We start from the raw sequence: 18574 nt of genomic DNA, 5'->3' as shown, positions 1-18574 counted from the left end.
GAAAACTCATAACTTAAGTTTCTTCAGGCACGTTTTAAGATGTTTTACTTTAAACTACTTAAAGAGGGCAAGAAGCAGCTCTTCCTTCTCATGCACTTAAACCTAAAATAATTTTTTAAAGTATCTGAAGATTTCACTTATTCTTTACAGTCATTTCAACACTGGGACAGAGTCTCAGGATTTCAGCAGGCCACTATGAGGACAGAATTTAAGCTTCTTTTGTCCCTCCCCTCTTCACATAGCCTGAAAACTTCATTCGTTAAGGCCACAGAACATTTCACCTCTCAAAGCCACTACCCCAAGGTGCACTACTATGATAAGTGTGATAAGATGCCCTAGCTCTGAAGGTCGCTGAGAACAGTGGCACTCAGTCATTTCCTCACCTCTGACAGCCAAGGGAGGTTTGAGGGCTCTGGCAGGACATTACCATACATGCAGCCATGCCACAGGGCATGCTCTTGCTTGCAAAATACAAGTTTCCAAGCAACCACCAATTGTGCTTGCAGAAGCCACACATGTAAATCTTCAGCTACGGAGCATGATTTACTTGCAGCGGTAGAATTAAGTGTACATATACTATATACTTCATATATTTAAATGAAATTTAATACAACATCAGATCAAGTCATGTAGCTGAAATGAAAGTTTCTATCATCTCCACTAGCTTTTCAGGCAGGTTTTTTTGAGTGGTAAATTAACAGCTGATTCCTCATTCTTTCTCCCCATAAAGACTACTTCCACAGCCTACAAAAATCTAGTATAAATGAAGAACAAGAATTAATTTCTTACTCTGCTCACTTGAGATGTTTCTGCTCCTTGGCCTGAGCAAACAAGACAAATCTCAGAAAAAGACCTGTGCAGAGTTCAATTGATTTAATCAGCAACTGTGCTATCCAATTAGCAGATAGAAGATTAAAAATATCAAGTGAGAAAGAATATACATTTTGCATCTTGGAGAACAGGTATTTCAGCTGCCTTTCAAAAGGAATAACAATTCAGAAGTAAACAGGTCATTGGCCTGATCTAGTACAGCAACCTTCTGTTGCATACAAGATAACAAGACTCCATCCTTTAGATCGAGGTGTACACGAGAGGCTTTGCTGCACACCAAAACATGCAGCAATCTAAACAATAAGAAAAAACATACTAACATAGAACCTGCAGATTAAAGCTTGGTGTTCAACTTCCATTTTCTAAACATTACAACATAAAACTGAGCAAAAATCAGATCTGAATGTCAGTTCTTAGCTATTAGTATTCTAGATACCCCTGACTTAACATTCCTGAGCAGGAAAAGGGTGTGACAGGCAATCAGTAGATGTAGCTCTTATCACTTGATAAACAGCATTTCAACAACCAGCCAGAGATACAGGTCCAGAACAAGTTACACTGACTATTCCAAGAGTCGTTTGTAAATTTAATCATTTCAGTGTATAATGAAGAACACAGCCACACACTCCACACAACAAAGAACAGTGCAATAGATAGAAAATAAAGAAGCCCTCAGTGCTCATCGCTCCCATCTTTGGGCTAGATCTTGACCAGGACCCTCTACTCAGCTTTGGTCTTTATGCCCTGATCTAACTCCACTCTTGTTCCCTTTCCTTCCCCTCTGAACCTCTGATAGCAACTGAGACCTCCCAGGCAGGTGAAAGCCCCCAGAATAAAGCACAAGGTAGCCAGCAGAGGGAGTCACAAAGAGGCAACAGGTAAATAACATCAGTCTCTTAAGCTCATTTTGGCAGGAGACACAACCATCAGGGTCCCTGCACATCACGACACAAAACCCAGCTTAGGCCTCCATGAATGTCCGTTTGTATGCTAACAACAAAATAATCAAGTTACTTCCTCCAGTGGGAGAGAAGTGCACACCTGACAGTGGGGTGGGGTGTCTTGTAACTCTGGGTCCTTTTTAGCTCTGCAGCACATCACCTGTAACCAACTGCTCCCAAAAAGCTAGCAAGCAGCGTGCAAACAAACTGTCTGCCTTGGCATTGGATTTTAGTTACAAATTTCTGCTTTGTAGCAACTATTAATCTACCAATGCTCAGCATCTGGCGGGCACGGGCTGTACTCAAAAAGAACATTCCTTGGTGCAGCAGAAAGCAAGCATCCCAGGAAGTTGCTCTGGCATCTTGGAAAGTGGGAGAGTTGGAGGGGTACAGACCAAAGATCAGTAACCTAAAACATTATTTAATGGGTACAAAAAGTGCAGGTTTATCTACCACATAAATAAGGAGAGGCTGGGATGGCTGAGGACAGTACAGACTCAATTCTCTCTGATGAGGGAAAAGCAGAGTGAGGCTGCCTAAAAGTACACTCATAGTAACTGCAGATTGCTTTGCAAGAAACATGAGGGTGTTAGTACCCTCTTCTGTCTCTTCAGATTCCTAAGAGAACAAATTTGCACAATGCTTAGTAAGAGGCTTGAGGATACTTACTGCCACTGTCATTCACCATTGCATCAGAAGAGCTCTTCTGGAAAGAGGGGAAACGCTGGGGCTAATGCCATGTATTGAGCGGAGAGACGGGCAGTGACTCCCCATACATATTACAATCTTTTCTAAAGTAGAATTACAAAATCTTAATACTTGCACAGATAGGATTAATCCAGACTGCTAATACTTGCAAAAAAAAAGAAAAAAAAGAGGTAAAATTCAGGCTAGACTTTTAGGTAGATAAAGGACCTAGGAGGTTATTTTGAGGGTTTTCCTAGGCCCACTGTTAAGGCTTAGAGAAGATTAGTTAAGATATTGAACACAATTTACTGTCCCTTCTATACATAATTTGAGACACTGAAAGAGGTCAGAAATCATAAAAGATGGCTGCCTAAAACTCTTTTTTTTTTTTGGGGGGGTTGGGAGAAACTGTTCCTGAAAGCGGTTTACGTTGTTCAACTACAACTATTAGACACTTCATAGTTATGGCCATTAGATGTTTTGTCATCTAATAGCATTATCATAACACTAAAGAGAACAGAGTCCACAATTATCTCAGCAGCTGCACACAGTCATCTCCCAATTAAGTACATTCAGATGGCAGCTGTTTTCCTTCCACTAAAATAAAGTTGGTACCACTTAACTGACTACCTAAAGATTCCACAGTCCTCAAATGTGGAATATAAACACACAATCCCGAATTGACTTAAAATAATAGTTACTTAGAAATAGAATTTAAAATCTGAACACAAAATTCTATCATAAAACCTGATTTTTATCAAAGTCTTTTGTCTTAGGATTTTGACCACAAAATGCCTTTACCTCTAGTTGTTGTAATAGGCATGTATATATGCAGTCTATGTATATACACATGTGTTTGTGCACACATAAAATAAACAGACACCATGACTCTGCCTGACCTTATAACCTACGTTTAACATATGCAAATTGCTCAAGAGTCATGCAGGCCTTCCACAACATCTCAGTTAAGAAGCACTGATTTCTCAACGGAGGAGCTTCTTGAGATCCTTGCACACCGCAGACCAACCACACGTTGGCTCAGGGTGGATGCCGCACTTCACAGCAGTTATACCCAAAGCAATTTTCAACTTTCCTGCAGCTAAGCAGCTTTAACATCCTCCAAACACCATCATCCTCCTTCCTGCCTAAAAATAACAGCGATGGCATTCGTACCTGATAGCACAAGGAGTTAGAGCAAGGGGCAACAAAAGAGACAAGAAAAAAGAGCATCACCTGTCTCTCAGCCTCCTCCAACAGGGCTGACACACTGATAACACACCTATTCAGCCAGAAACAGATGCTGCACAGTGAGCTGGAAAATCAGGAGTCACTGCATTAAAGATTACTAAAGAATGGATGACACGGTTACCTACTTCATTTCCACACTCAGAAAGAACAATTTATTTCAACTCCCAGGGTAACTTTCTGATGAAAATCACCCGAAGCCAGCTCCTGCTCTATTTGATAGATATACCTAAGAGCTCCTGAAGTGAAACACAGCGTTTACGTTCAAAGTAAGATAAACTTTCCCCCACAGTTTGACTCTGCTTGTTTGTTTTGCTTCACACCTGTGAAGAAACACCACCTCAGAGGCCTCTGTGTGCGAGACGCTCAAGCCTTGAGCTCCGGGCTCCTCTGGAAAGCTCCGCCACTGAGGGGACGTCCGGGGCTGCCGCGCTCCCGCCTCCGCGGCGCGGACGAGCCCCGCGAGGGACGGCGGGGAGGGACGGCCCGGCTGCGGCCACCTCACGTTCCGGGGACGGCGAGCAGGCGTGAGGGGCAGCCCTGAGAGCCCCTCGCATCGATGGCCGTGCCGGGAGGTGGTTTTCCGGCTCCGGGCCGCCGCGGCTGACAGGACATGCCGCGGTAACGGGATCCCGCCGCGGAGCAGGTGGGCCGGGGGGCGGCGCGGGTACTCACACGGTGAAGTGGTACACGAAGCACTTCCAGCCCGTGGGGCGCTCCAGGAAGTTGTAGACCCTGCCCTGGATGCTGCTGCGGCTCAGCAGGGGCTTGCGGAGGCTGTAGATAGAGACGCGGGGGTCGAGGCTGACGGGGGGCCGCGGGCAGTCGGTGTTCACCACCACCGCCGCCTCATTCCTCAGGCGCGGCGGCCGCGGCCGCTCCGGCTCCGGGCTGCAGCCCGCCGGCGGCTGCCCGCCCTGGGCGGCGGAGAGTGGGGCGTAGTGGGCGTTGGGGGTGCTCTCGGCCAGCTCCAGCGCCGAGGGCTTCTTGCCGGGCGTCATGCTGCCTCTCCTAGGCAGCGACAGCCGGCCCAAGCTCCGGCTTTTCTGCTCGCCCGGGGGGGAGCTGGAGGACATGGCTGGGGCAGCTCGGGGAGGCTCGGCGGTGCTGGGGCTGCGCTGCCCCAGGGAGCTGCGGGCCGGTGCCGGGCGCCCTCTCCCGCCGCCGCCTCTGGCCCTGCCCCCTCGGGGGTGGCTCCTGGCCGGGAAAGGTGAGGGGAAGCGGGGGCGGTCCCGGCCCGGTGTCCCGGTGCCGCCCGCCGGGAGGCGCTGCGCGGCGGTGCCGGGGCATCCTCACAGCTCACCCCGAGCTGCCCCGAAGCCGCGGGGGACATGGGCCGGGCAGCGAGCCCCGGCCGGATCCTGGACCCCCCTCCGTGTCAGGCCACTCTCCTCGTTTCTGACCTTGGCCTGTTCCGCCTGTCCTCTTGTCACCGGCATGGCAGCATGGAGGTGGCCTCTTAGCTTTGTGAGGCCCAGGGTGCAGCAGTGGGTGGTGGGGTAGGGACCTATGGAGTAGGGACCAGGGAGAAGCCTGCCAGCTCCCCAGAAGCCTAGCAGGCTTTCCCGCCTTCTCCGCCCAGTCGGCATCTGTGGGCACAAAGTGCTCCAGTAGGTGCTGCCCAGCCCTGTGGCTTGTTGGTGGCTTGGGCTCCTGGGTTGCAGCGCCTTCCCTCAGAGTTAGGGCCACCAGAGCCTTCAGGGCCTGCTGCTCCATCCCTTCTTGCAGCATTTCAGTGTCTGGGAGTAGCAGAGCTCTTTCAGGCTTGGGATCCTTCGGGAGACTCTTTTTAATACAAGTAACAAGAATAAAGGCCTGACCAACAAGCTTTGCAGTCCCCAGTGTCACTGTAACATAAAGGAGCAAATAGCTGTGTAATTGGGCAAATTGTAGAACACAATAAACACAGTTCTGCAGACTTACAGCCTCTACAAATTGGGTGTCTCACCAACACCAAAAACGTTTTGTCTTTGTGGAAGAGGATGTGTGCGTGTGTGTGTGTTTGGCCTTTAATAACAGATTATTTTGAGGGCTTGGATAACTTTCTGGAATAATGCAGTAAGTTATGACTTACTTAACTGTGGTGTGAATCGATTTGTCATGGTAATGAGAGTCTTTTTTGCACCAATTAGTTAACAGTTTCTATTCCTGGAGTGAAAGAGGAGAGTGCTCTTTGATCTGGAGTGCTGGGGGGTTTTGCTTCTAGCCCAAAATAGAACAGAACTAGTAAGAGCTATGTTGAGTTCATGGTTGATACTGGTACTGGGACAAGAACGTTGTGGAAAGATAAGGTGCTAAATAAAGTTAAACAAAAACAACCCTGCTAATTGCAGTTCCATTCAAATGTCAGGCTGCACGTATGGTAAGGGAACTGGGCAAGATCCTTCACTAGTGTAAACAAGCATGACTGTAGGTTCTTGTAAAGTACTAATTTACACCCGTGAAGGATCTGGCTCCTTCTTAGGACTACAAAACCAGATGTGTTAAGAAGAGAATTTGCAAAACTTGTTTCTAAACCAACAATGTACTAACCAGGCTTTTCCCCCCTCCACCGGAGCAAGAACAAACTAGCTTAATAAAAACAGCATTTCAAAGGAAACTTTTCCTACATCTGGTCAAAATAGAGCCAGGTTTCTCTATTTTGAGAAATTGTTCTTGCAATAAGCCTGCAAGGAAAACAACTAATGGAAGAAAAATGTCATTGCTACCCTTGAGGGCTAGCCTGATAAAGTGTTGGTATTAAAGTTAACAAATGTGTTTCTTAATGTAAGTGTTCCACTTTGTTTTAAAGACCAATATATTGTCTGAGTTATACAGGACCTTATCCTAGAACCAGCTGCAAAACAATTTAGAGTTCAGCAAAACAAGAAGCTGTATGTTCATATATTCATTATGTTGTTCTTCAAAACCTGTTTTCACTATCTTTAAACAAATCATGGCATTATGTTGTTATTTATCCATTAACAAAACAGAGAGTAGAAACACCAACATATCTGAACTTAAGAAAATGAAATTTCTTGTATTACGTACACAATTTCCTTCCAAAGTATATACCTAAATAGCCAAGCAGGGAAGAAAATTATCATGAAGTAAATTTGATCCAGTGTTCAATGAGAAACTGTTCCAAGCAACCAAAGTTTGTTTCAATAATTTTCTCACTGCAAAACAAGAGAAGTCTTAAATATATTCCATACCCCAATATATTGAACTGTTTTTCACATCAGAAATATTTCCAAAATGTTTTGGTTTGGACCTCTAATGTTGGCTAAATCTTTAAAAGAATCCTCAAAAATAAAGGAATTTTAGAATATATAAAATTAGTATTTAGGCACTATCTAAACATCTCTTCCCTGGAGTAAAGGAATTAATCAAAATCCACTTTTTGGCATGTGTTACTGATAGATGATATTTATTTTATATAGTAAAAATAATTTTGTTAGATGATTCCCAGCTAGTTCATGTTACTAAATGCTAAAACATCTGTCTGGCACAGGTGAAGGCAAGAGCATACTTAAATAAAAGTGTCAAATAGATGGCTACTTAGTGATGAGAATCCAGGGAATAATTCCCTTTAGTATATACTAACTTACCAAAACTGTATTATAATTTGTAACATTTTTGAGATGAATACTTTAATGTGGTAATGGCAATTCCTATTTTTCCCCTTCATAAGTAGCCATGTCTTGATATTATTCATGTTCATTTTGCAAAAGAACAGAATTATTTAAGTGGAAGAATATTTTAAAAAATCCAGAGAGTGCAGTGTATACATGGAACAGCTAAAAATGGGAAAGGAAGGCAGGTGAGTGTTAAAATATGTTTATGGAGCCAGGCAGCTAGGCTTTCATAGTGAAGAGAGTAGGAAAATACATTGGATAAACAGGATATGGGTTTTAAATATGAAGGTGGACGATTACATTGAATTGTTTCTTAGAACAGTAATAATTTAGTCTACGTTGAGTATTTACAGGACTGTAGCAAAATTAATAACAACTGTGATATTTGTTATTTCACAGTTTGCAAGTACTGTTTTAAATCTTTGAGGATTTTTATTCTAGAAATGAGGCGTCGTAAGTCGCTGAAGTATGATGATAATACACCAATGAAGCTGATGGTAAAACTCCCAGTTCTAGTACTTTAATTGGCGGAGGACTTGTAAAGCATTTCTGAAAATCCCACCATTGGGCTGTTCTAGATCAGAAATGTCTGGAGCAGCCTGGGGCTGTGCTTCTGTTATCCTGTACCAAATTATGACCAATATCATACATGCATTGTCAGCTATGCTTATTATATGCTATATTTTCACTTTGTGCCTGCCATCATATCACCAACCATACTTGTAGATCAGTGCTGAATATTTACAAGCTGTAATTGCTGCAGCCAGTTATAAAGAGACACCTTGATCTTTTATGTGATTACTTCCCTGTGGAAGCTAAGACTCAAACAAACACTAAGTATCTGAGTGTTCTCTGTCTTCTGAAAGCCTTTAACACTTGAGTTGCCATTGCAGGTTGCAGCAGTTCTCCACTGGCATGGAAATCATCTTGTTTGCTGTTAGATTACTTTGGGGGATGGTTTTTGTTTGTTTTGCTTTTTAAATGCCACTTCCCATTGCCCAGCTGTAGGAGGGGACACGTTAAAGAACTTTTTTCAAGAAGAGGAAAGAGAGAGTTGTTTTGTCTTAATTTTTTTATTCTTTTTCTTGAATTAGAGCAACTATTTTTTTGCGTTCCATTTCCTGGAGAATCCACAGTTTAATCAAGTCAGTAGATAGTTTTAAAAGCACAGGCAGTGATGAAGGTAAATGCGACTCAGTACTGAACTGAGAATTAAGTCATAGATTGTTTATATACTTTCATATAGCAATAACTGTATGACAGTAACTTCTGAAATATTCTCTATCAATTAGAAATTCTGTTCACAGAGGTGTGTCACTACTTTAAAAATATTCCTATTAAAAGCTGCAAAACAACTAAGTACCTAGACCTCAGACAGAAAGAAAAGCTTGAAAACAGAACAATAATATGTTGCACAAATAAACCTCAGCCTTATGATTTAAAGCAGAGGCAAGGAAAGTGGAAAGAGGTGAGAGTTTTGCTTCATTTTTTAAATCCTTGGAAGACTAGAGCTTAGCCATTTCAGTGGGAAGACGGGGGGATATATGTAAGTTTTCATTCATTCATTAAGTTGCAATTAAGAACAGCTCTCAGTACCTGTACACATTTTTCATTGGACACTTTGGTAATCTTATTTACCATTCTTTTTAACTGATCACAATCTATTAATGTACAACTGGTATGCTTTTATGCCAGCGTAACTTGAGGTTTTAAATTTAAGCAAAACCTTTGTTACAGGTTCTTGAATACATTCATGCTTCTTGCATACAAATCCAGCAGGTTTTCCCTGATGACATTGGCATTGTTAGTCAAGCAACTCAGGTAGCACACCAGTAGAAACTCCAGATATGCAGAGTGTAAATCACCTGACACTGCAGTATGTCCCAGAAGCCTGACCATTAAGATAAAATTCCTATAATGTGCAGTAATAACTTTGTCCTTCTCCACTAGTGCCTGTGGTCCCTTAGCTGTACGGCTAGGGAGAACCCTCAGGTTAGTTCAGCTCACTTTTTCCTTCAAGCGAATTTATTTCAGCTTCCTTGATCAGGAAGATCCACAGTTACTGTGTCATTGCTCTACCTGCAAATTAGGCATCTATACTATTGCTTTCTAGGCTTTCTCGGAGTCAACAAAAGCAGCAGCACCATCAAGAAGTACCAGGGTAAGAATGTCTAGGAAAGGTGAGACCTTTGCCATTCATTCAAAAAGCACCACAGTACAGTGCTGGTAATTAGGGCAAATGCTACATAGAAAGACACAGGAGATGTTTATCCTTAAGAATTACCAAGATTACAGGAGCCTAGTTGATGGGCAATGTATGTCCTGGACCATACACTCAATAAATTGTTTCCTGAAAAGTGGATAATATAGCCTCGTCTATTCTGAAATGCTGCCTTCAGTGGCAAATTAGCTAACCACAGACAGAACAGGACTTGGAAAGAAGAAACCCATGTTCCTCCTCTTGAAACAAATTAATAAAGCAGGAGCAACCTAACAAGTTAGCAGCTGATCATTCATAAGTCAGAGATCACATTAATGAATGACTTCCTAAAAAGACTAATCGCTGTCAAAAAAGACACACATTTAAAAGGTGTTCATGCAGTTTGCTCTTCTATCAGTCTCTTTCAAGACAAATGGAGCAGACAGAAAACAGCAGATAACTTTCTATTCAGAAAGTTTAAACTGGCTTTTAATTCTTCCCACTCTTTGTTGTTGGTTATTTTTAACTGTGGATGCAGTAAGTTGAGGAATCTGGTCAGTAGAGAGAAGTAACCTTGCAGGAGATAGTAGCACACACCAGATATCTGCAGTTTGGAGGCTACCCAGTCTAGCAGCTGACAATCCTGATTAACATTATCTGTTTGAATGTTATCTGACTGCATTGTTATGTGTACATTTATAATATCTCTTTACATTGGCATTGTTTCATAGGTTTTTAAAGCATATTGGTGCTGTTCTGGGAAAGAATGTTATTGTCTGTCAATGTTCAGGTTTTAAGTCCTGAAGCAAAGTTTCAAGAAAGGCTCTGAGACTTAGAGCATACAAACCACTTTTTTGTTTGTTTTCATGTGTTCAAAGTTATGCATATGTTTAAACACTTAACTTAAATTTGAACCTCGCGAGGTAAAAAAAAAAAAACAAACAAGAAAAATATATTTGCTATTTGTCCATAGGATCAGTCCTGCTATTTACAGTATTTCTATTCTTTGTCTTCAACAAAAAAAGTGTCCAAAAAATTAAAAGTAAAAACCCTTCCAAGTAAGACTGAGTAAATGTATAGCAAATGTATATCTGCAACAATACCTGGTAGACTTTTTCTCATTAATGAACATAAATTTATATGAAAGGCCAGTACCAGTCAGCTGGAATTTTGGTTTATGTCAATAAAGATGAAATTTTTTTCTACAGTGTTAGTCCTGTTGTTGCTGGTTGACCAAAAGCTTCCAGGTATAAGTGATCCTGAAGAATTCAGGTCTTAAATGTTTACTTGTTTAGGAACAGGACTTCAGAGCAGAGCCCCTGCCAGGCTCACTGTCAGTAAGAAAGAAAAAGTGGAGCTAGAAATGTAGTTGAACTGCTTTGGTGCATCACGTCTTGCAAACATTGCTCTCAACGCTTTTTTTTCCTGCTCCCAACATATTTGCAAATTTTGAATAAAGTGTCAGTAGGAAAAATAAAAATCTAAAACATGTGAATGCCCAATAAAACTAAGAGGGGATACCTCTAGGAGATCTCAGTTATGATTTCTGACAGCCAGACACACTTGTGCACACATGCATGTGTATTCTCTCCAGTCTGTTTCAGCAGTTGCCTGTGGTGTCCCATCTCCCCCAGTTCCTTGACATGGTTAATCATTCTGCAGTTTTCAAAATTGAGAAAGGATTCTTCTGAGAAGCACTCCAAAAGAGAAAATCAAAGAGGCTGACAACACACTGCAACATTCATTTTCATCATTAAGGCAGACATGGTATATTTCAATCTCAGAAGCATGTGAGACTCAACAGGCATTTGATTACTCACATAATGCCATACAGGATACAGTATGCATATTCTTACGCATGCAAAGGTATCTGAGGGCAGAGTGACTAATGGCATTCTTCAAAAGAAGAAATCGTTACATCATCTTCTTGCATCAAAAGAAAATTCTCCTCCTTGCATTAGTCACAAACCCTCTTTGTTAGACTAAAATCAGTATCAAATAACACTGCTCAACAAGCTCCAGATAAATTAACTGAACTTCTGAAATCCCCTCAAAATTTTTGCTCCATAGTTATTTAATGGAGGTGACTGTGCTAAATAAAAGGATGTTCTGGTATTTCGGGAAGGGTTTCACTCTTAGCAGCTGAGAAAGAAATCACTAGTTATCACTAAATCTCTTCCTGGTCAAGCAACACTTCCTGCCTGTGACCACGTTAATCTGTAACATATAATATCCTACTTCACATGTATGGAATGACATGGGATGGATAATCATTCTTCTTCAGCAGGACCCACTTGTCAACCCACTTTTGATGTCAGGAGTCATCAGTCTGCCAGTTAAGAGTGACCATGGTTGAATGTCTCTTAATTGCAGGTAGTTCACTAGAAAACTTCAGTGGGAGGTTATACACGTGCAATGCAAAGAATATAATGCTAACTCTGTGGCAGAAGTGAAGATTTTTTCAAACAATAATTAATCAAAGAGCTTTCTAGTGCCCCAAACAAGAAAAACAACAAAGAGTAATAGAAAAGGCACTAGCAATGTCTCCACACCTGCCACCCCACCTTTTCTCAGCAAGTAACCTCTCAGTGTAAACAAAATGGAAACTATAAAACTCAGCGGATAGACCACAGGAGACCGTGCAACAATCAGCTCTGCCAAACTGGAATTTCAGGTTGCTTTCGTCTCACAAAAATCAGAGTTTTCATTTTGCTAGTAAAGCTAAACAATGCAACCTAATTTAAGGTCTTGCAAAAATTCTTTTCACCTGTTCCATAATTGTGATTTAATGCCAAATTCTAGTCCCATCCCTGATCTTTTGCTAATTGGGCTAATTGCAATTCTTGTCTTTGTGTCCTCATCTTCAGTGTCTCAGAAGTACAGTCACTTTCATTAGCAGGATTTCATGTTTTACAGTAGCTATACTAAAGCTAAAGCTTGCTGAATTTGTGCTCTGCAGACCCCCAAAACTTTGTATGTGAAGAGCACCGCAACTTCTTCTGTAGTATTGCAGAAGTATAAAAGGGAGCATTAGAGCGCCCCTGTCATCTCCCTGATTGATTGCTAATTACAAATCCAGTGATCCAAGCGGTAGCATAACTACTTTTTAAAAAGCACTTGCATGCACGGTGAGGCACAAACATTTGTTAATTGGGCTATTAAACTGCTGTTAAAATGTGAAGTAAATTGAGGTCTCTGCTAAAGTACCATTCAGTGAGAAACTAAGCTTATGGAATGCAGACTATCTGAACCACATCCAAATCCTGTTCTCAGAAATTCTGAAAGGAGAATAACTGTATTTGCTTTGTACTTCTCAAAAGAGCAACACACAACCTTACTGCTAAATTACAATTGAAAGCGGATGTGCTACACTTATTCAGCGAAGCGGAAACAACTCTCCAAACTCATATCCTACCAGGAGAAAAGTAGTTGCTTTTTCTTGACAAAATCTATTAGATAATTAGTTAATTCATATTTCCTATTATTTCAGAGTTCATTATAAACAAATGACAATTCGTTTGACCTGCAAAGCTTTTTTGTTTTTCTTTAAAGACACCTAACACTTCAAAATAACCTTTGCAAAGGTTTTTGTATATTCTATTCCTGGAGGTCCCTCTAGTGGCTAAAGTATCACGTTTTTCTGGCCAGCTTAATAGACTACAGGTGATTTATCTCCTTTTTTTGTAGATGTTTCTCATAATAGGCATAAATACTTTCTTAACATGGATAATTCCACCTTCTAAATAAACTGAAAGTGAAATAAAAGGATTTGTCACATTAAGAAAAAGGAAAAATAATTGGCACTTTAAGAATAAGGAAGCTATTTCATACAGTTAGAAAATTATCTGCTTGCAAGCATGCTCAACTTTGCCATTCAACCACAGTCACAATTGGTTTTGTTTTTTTCTGTTAAAGGACTATTTTAAGACAAGTAGAGGTACTACCTTATCATCAGAATGTCCTCTGACACAGTAAGTATTTTACTTGAGAATTCTGTTGTTCAGGTACGACAATTGAATAATCTCATGTGTAAACTTCTTTTCAGGGTACATAGCTTTTTAAAGAGAAGTTAAGATACTCTCTGAGAAGTCAGCTTGCATTTAAAACTCAGTTTTTTAGAACCCACCAACTGTGGTTCTAAACTATAGGATAAGGAAAGACAAAGTCTGTAGTAGACAGCCATTTGTTGCTACTTTTCAAAACTGGAAATACCTATGTGACTAACAGGGAAATCTCCATGTGAGCTGTAGGCTAGAATTTATCATGCTAGTTAAAATGCCTTGACAGGTGACTAGAAGTATAGACATACTAAAAATACAGTTGTACAGAGATGACATCTTAAGCAACACTGCTTCTCACTACTCTCCCAATTCCTTTAATTCTGCTGTAATAAGAGTGAGGGCTGTTAATCTCAAGACCCCAGAAGCATCTACAAAGACTGAAAACTAAGTATCATCTGCTTGCTGTTATTTCCTCCCCACACCTGCTACAGGAACACTGTCCCTGAAGGGTACTTCCCTAGACCTGCCCCTCACTGCTCAGAGGAGCTTCTAGCTCCTTTTTCTTTTTTCCTCTTTCACCAGAGAAGCTCTGCTTACTCTACCACTGTTCCCACTTTCAACTCCAGACAGTTAATATTAATTGGCCACAGACATGGATGCCTGTTTCTAGTGCACAGCTAGCTTGTCACAGCCTAACTGGTCCTCAATGGGACAAGCTGTGCTATTACGATCACATAAATGGCAACAACAGAATTGTTCATTGAAGTGTGACATTTTAAGTTAGGGAAGAAATAGGACAAAGTAGCTTATAGAAATCATCCTATTTTTGAATATAGGAGACCTGATACTCTAAAGGGAGGGTGATTTGGTGACTTCTTTTGATGCATCAAAACCCAAAATACATCTCATTTACTTATCTGCTATAAAGGTCACTAGAGATAGAACGAGAGGAAACGGCTTCAAGTTGCGTCAGGGGAGGTTTAGATTGGATATTAGGGAAAATTTCTTTACTGAGAGAGTGGTCAGGCATTGGAACAGGCTGCCCAGGGAGGTGGTAGAGTTGCCATCCCTGGAGGTATTTAAAAGACATGTAGACGTGGCACTTCAGGGCATGGTTTAGGAGACATGGTAGTGTTGAGTTGATGGTTGGACTTGATGATCCTTAGAGTTCTTTTCCAACCTCTATGATTCTATTCTGTAATGTGGTAATTTGATCCACCTGGGGATCTGACCCTAGCATCTTTCAGTACTGACTTACACGGTCTTTGCAGGGCCTTTTGAATATAAAGGCCCCTCCCTCCAGTTTTCAAATGCTGTTGTAGATTATGCTTCACAGCAGATGAATCTCTTTACACTACTTATAAAGCAATGGTCTCTCCTGCACTAGTAGTTTAGGACTCCCAAAATGCTGGTGACAGGGCAGAGAACAGGAGAGCATTTTCTAAGAAAAAGGCTGATGTCTTAGCCCATGTTTCCCATTGAAAACATGTCTGTGATTTAAATTCTGTTAATAATCTAGGCAAATACTTGAAAGAGAATAGCATAATATTTGTCATTTACCATTATAAGCAATGATACATGAAAATTAAATGCTATAAACTCAGTAGTTTGACAGGTAGCTGGCAATGCAAAAGGAAAAAAAGAAATCAAAGAAAAATAGGCTGGACTTTAACTTGATATGTTACCTAGACTTGCATAATAAATAATAAGAAAATACCAAAGAGAGCACCAAATTCCTGTAAGCATATTGAATTTAAGAAAGTATTTTCAGTCCTCCATCAGAGAGGAAAGTTCCAGTCTCTAACCTCAGACTTGAATGACCAGAGTTCAGCTCCCAGTTCTCCCACAGACTTCCTGTGTGACCTCTGGCATGTCATTGTTCTTATTTGTGCCTCAGGTTCTTAATTTGTAAATGGGATAATAGCACTGTCCTCCTTTGTAGCTGTGATGATAAATGTGGTTGCATGTTAAGCACACGGATTTGCTAGGAAAGAGGAGAAACAGGATTAGTTGGTATAAAGGTAGGGATGCTTTGGAACACCATACAAAGTTCTGGTGTGCAAACAGAACTAACAACATTGGGAATTTACATCAAGACATTACGTTTTGAATGGAAACATAAACCTGAACGGATGCTTTAGCTGCTGATGATACCATACAGAGATTCTTCCTCTACCTTGCATTTCCAGTTGCCATGAAACTTCACTGTGGGAACAAACACAGAAATGGACATAAGATGGCTTATCAGCCACATAGGAATAGAATTAGGTGTCACTGATAACACTGATCTTTTCAGTTACAGGCCAACCATCGTACAAAGCAAAAACACAGCCCATCACATCAATGGCTGGGATTAATATCCAAAGCGGGAGAAATGGGAATCAGTTGAGGATGCAGCAACTCAAACATTATGTTATAAGACACAGTTCAACTCAATGAACATTCAAATGAAAGTTCCACCTTATAAGACAAAGGAATGTAAGTAATAAGTCATTGCACATACACGAGCAGCACGAGCAAGACGGGGGAAGAGCTGAATAAACAGTGTCATGAATTTGCAGTATAGCAGGTGCATTCAGCAGCTTACAAAATTTTTAATCTCAAGCATCTGTAAGATAGTAATCAATTATGACTCTTCATACTCAAGCAGATTGATATGAAGGCTGGAAAGCTACCAGGGAGGGAGAGGACAGGTGTGATGACTGGTCAGAGTGGCCAGCAAGCCTTATTAGAACTCTCCAGAAAAAGTACTGAATCTGCCTAGGAAACAGGTTAATAATAAACACATGTGATTTAAGCGAAGGGAGAACATGCAAAACGAGGTTTGCCTGACAACATACTGCAGTTTAAATAGTACTTAGAAAGATAAAAACATACAGGATTTCAACAGAGAAGATACTTGCAGAAGAATACTTCAGGAGGGACTGAGATGGTCTTACTCAGAGTCTAGTACACGAAGAGCTTAGCCTCAGACCCAGTGCTGCTCCTTACTTGTAGATTAAGCTAAGCACACCACTCGGTTCTGCATTAGAGGAGAACTTCTGCTTGGGCTATGATTTTCACAGTCTCAGCAACTAGTGCTTTCTGACAAAACCGTTTGCCAATTCTGGACAAGAAATAGCCAGTGCCTTCAACACCATACATTACAAACTAGTTCAGCTTTCAAAGAACATTTCTTGATTAAGGTCCTGCTTAATTTTAGGTTTTTATACTTCAAGCAACTGTCATTCTTGTAACAGAGATCAAAGATAAAGGACTTTTTATGACTGTCTGTAATGGAATTTAATGCATTTGTATTCCTAGAAATAAAAGCATTAACAGAAACATAGACAGTTAAAAAGTAGTGACATATGGACATATACAGGAAATTTTAAAGCAATACAGAATAATTACACTGGTCATCATGAGAGAAACAAAATCTGCTGTTCTCTTGAAGAGACAGAATTTGGATATCTGACTGTTTTATGTAATTTTATATTCTAATCAAAGGGATGTGTGAGAGAAACATTTTCCAAAGGCTTTAGAAACAAAGCACAAAGGAATCCAGATTGCAGAAGAAAGGCAAATTTAAAGCTTGTGAAAGTAGCCAAATCTCTGTTGAGGACACTGAATATGTATGGCATACATCAACTTATGCCGAAAAACCCAAGGCCCCAGAACAAACATATAGGAATCATACCACTTATTTTGATAGTGAAGGCCAAAAATGTTTGAAGAAACACACGACTATAATAATGAAAAAATTAAAAAGCTTGGGCATATCTTTGGCTTCTTCAAAGTAGCTTTGATTCACAACAGTCAACTGAGCTGCAACAATTTATACCAAATGAGGTCTGTTATATATCAAGAAAGCCCCACAGGCAAGTTACCCAAAGGAAGCGTGATGATGCAACATTTGTATTCTAAATACAGAATAAATCCCTTAAATGAATTCACTTTTAAGGTTGACATGCTGTGCACCAAAATTTGAAGTTATCGGTGAAGACAAAGAGACAGTGTTTGTTTGGAAACCTAAATCATTATCAGAGCACTTAGACTGCACACATGTGCTTTAGGAAATTTCTGTAGCTGGGGAAAGCACATGACTCTCCTCAAAGGGAATGAAGGATTAGTTGCTGATGCAGTTACTCAACATCCAAGTTATTGCAATAATTTGATAAGTTAATTTAGAAAATACATTCACAGCTAAAGTCCATTCCTGCTCTTTGTCCGTTTCTGGTAACTCTATGCTCCACTACTGCTGCAGAGAAATGCTTATTTGCATCTCCACCTGTTTCACAGGGCTTATTTTCATCCCAGAGAAGAGCTATCAGTATCATTACACACTAGCAATGTTTACTTTTATTGTTATAGGGACCAGTGTGCCAAGTAATCTGGTAACATCTTCCTCTCCCCGGATAGGAAAAGGGAGCATCAGCAAATAGCATTGGTAACAATAGCCACCTCAGTGCAACTTCAGCCCTGCAGGTGGGTGGTCATGCCTGTTGCAAAGGACAGCCAGCAGGTAGGATCACTAACTGAACTACATATGTTAAGCGATGCTTGTGATTCAACCAATAGATCATTACTTACTCCACATTTTCTTTTCCCTTCATCATCTGTGAGTAATCAGCAGCTATATAAAACAGTCATTGCTGGTCTTTCTTCCTTTTGAACAATAAATTATAAGTAAAACTTCCAGATTTTCTGTATCATTAATTTCACAAGCTATTTGCTGCTGTCCTTTGTCTATGTTGTAGATTGCTTTCCATAGTGTTTTTTTCTGTTCAGTACTTTGGTTTTCTTATATAAATAGTATCCAACTTACTGTATTTTTCCTGTTCTGCAATTAGACGTCAGCAACGTTCCACTATTGCACTCTCCATTATTTAGACAACCTTTTAGCTTGCACTAGGCATAACCCTTTGAATCTTCGTAGACTCTTGTACCTAGCTGATCCTTGGCTACTTTTTTGGCCTGATACTGGCAGACTGCAGAACTATTACAGTCAGCCAGATGTCTACTATACAGCTGTTCCTGAGACAGCACAGTAGAGAGATGGACCCATGACTT

The 18574-nt window shown here is 40.8% G+C and overlaps 1 protein-coding gene across 2 annotated transcripts in view; it reads right to left on the bottom strand.

The window, feature by feature from the left end:
- The window catches only part of KCNQ1 (potassium voltage-gated channel subfamily Q member 1), a 380915-nt gene extending 376052 nt beyond the window's left edge, over nt 1-4863 (bottom strand). Inside the window, exon 1 of one of the 2 annotated variants that reach the window (XM_075094586.1) lies at nt 4380-4863. In XM_075094586.1, the coding sequence (XP_074950687.1) occupies nt 4380-4780 (401 nt within the window). In that variant the 5' untranslated portion in view covers nt 4781-4863. The remainder of the gene's footprint in view (nt 1-4379) is intronic. The other variant, XM_075094587.1, reaches the window with a different exon arrangement.
- Between the last annotated feature and the right edge of the window lie 13711 nt (nt 4864-18574).

The sequence above is a fragment of the Phalacrocorax aristotelis genome, chromosome 5 (assembly GCF_949628215.1).
Source record: "Phalacrocorax aristotelis chromosome 5, bGulAri2.1, whole genome shotgun sequence".
NCBI lineage: Eukaryota > Metazoa > Chordata > Aves > Suliformes > Phalacrocoracidae > Phalacrocorax > Phalacrocorax aristotelis.
This window is presented reverse-complemented; position numbering and strand designations above follow the sequence as displayed.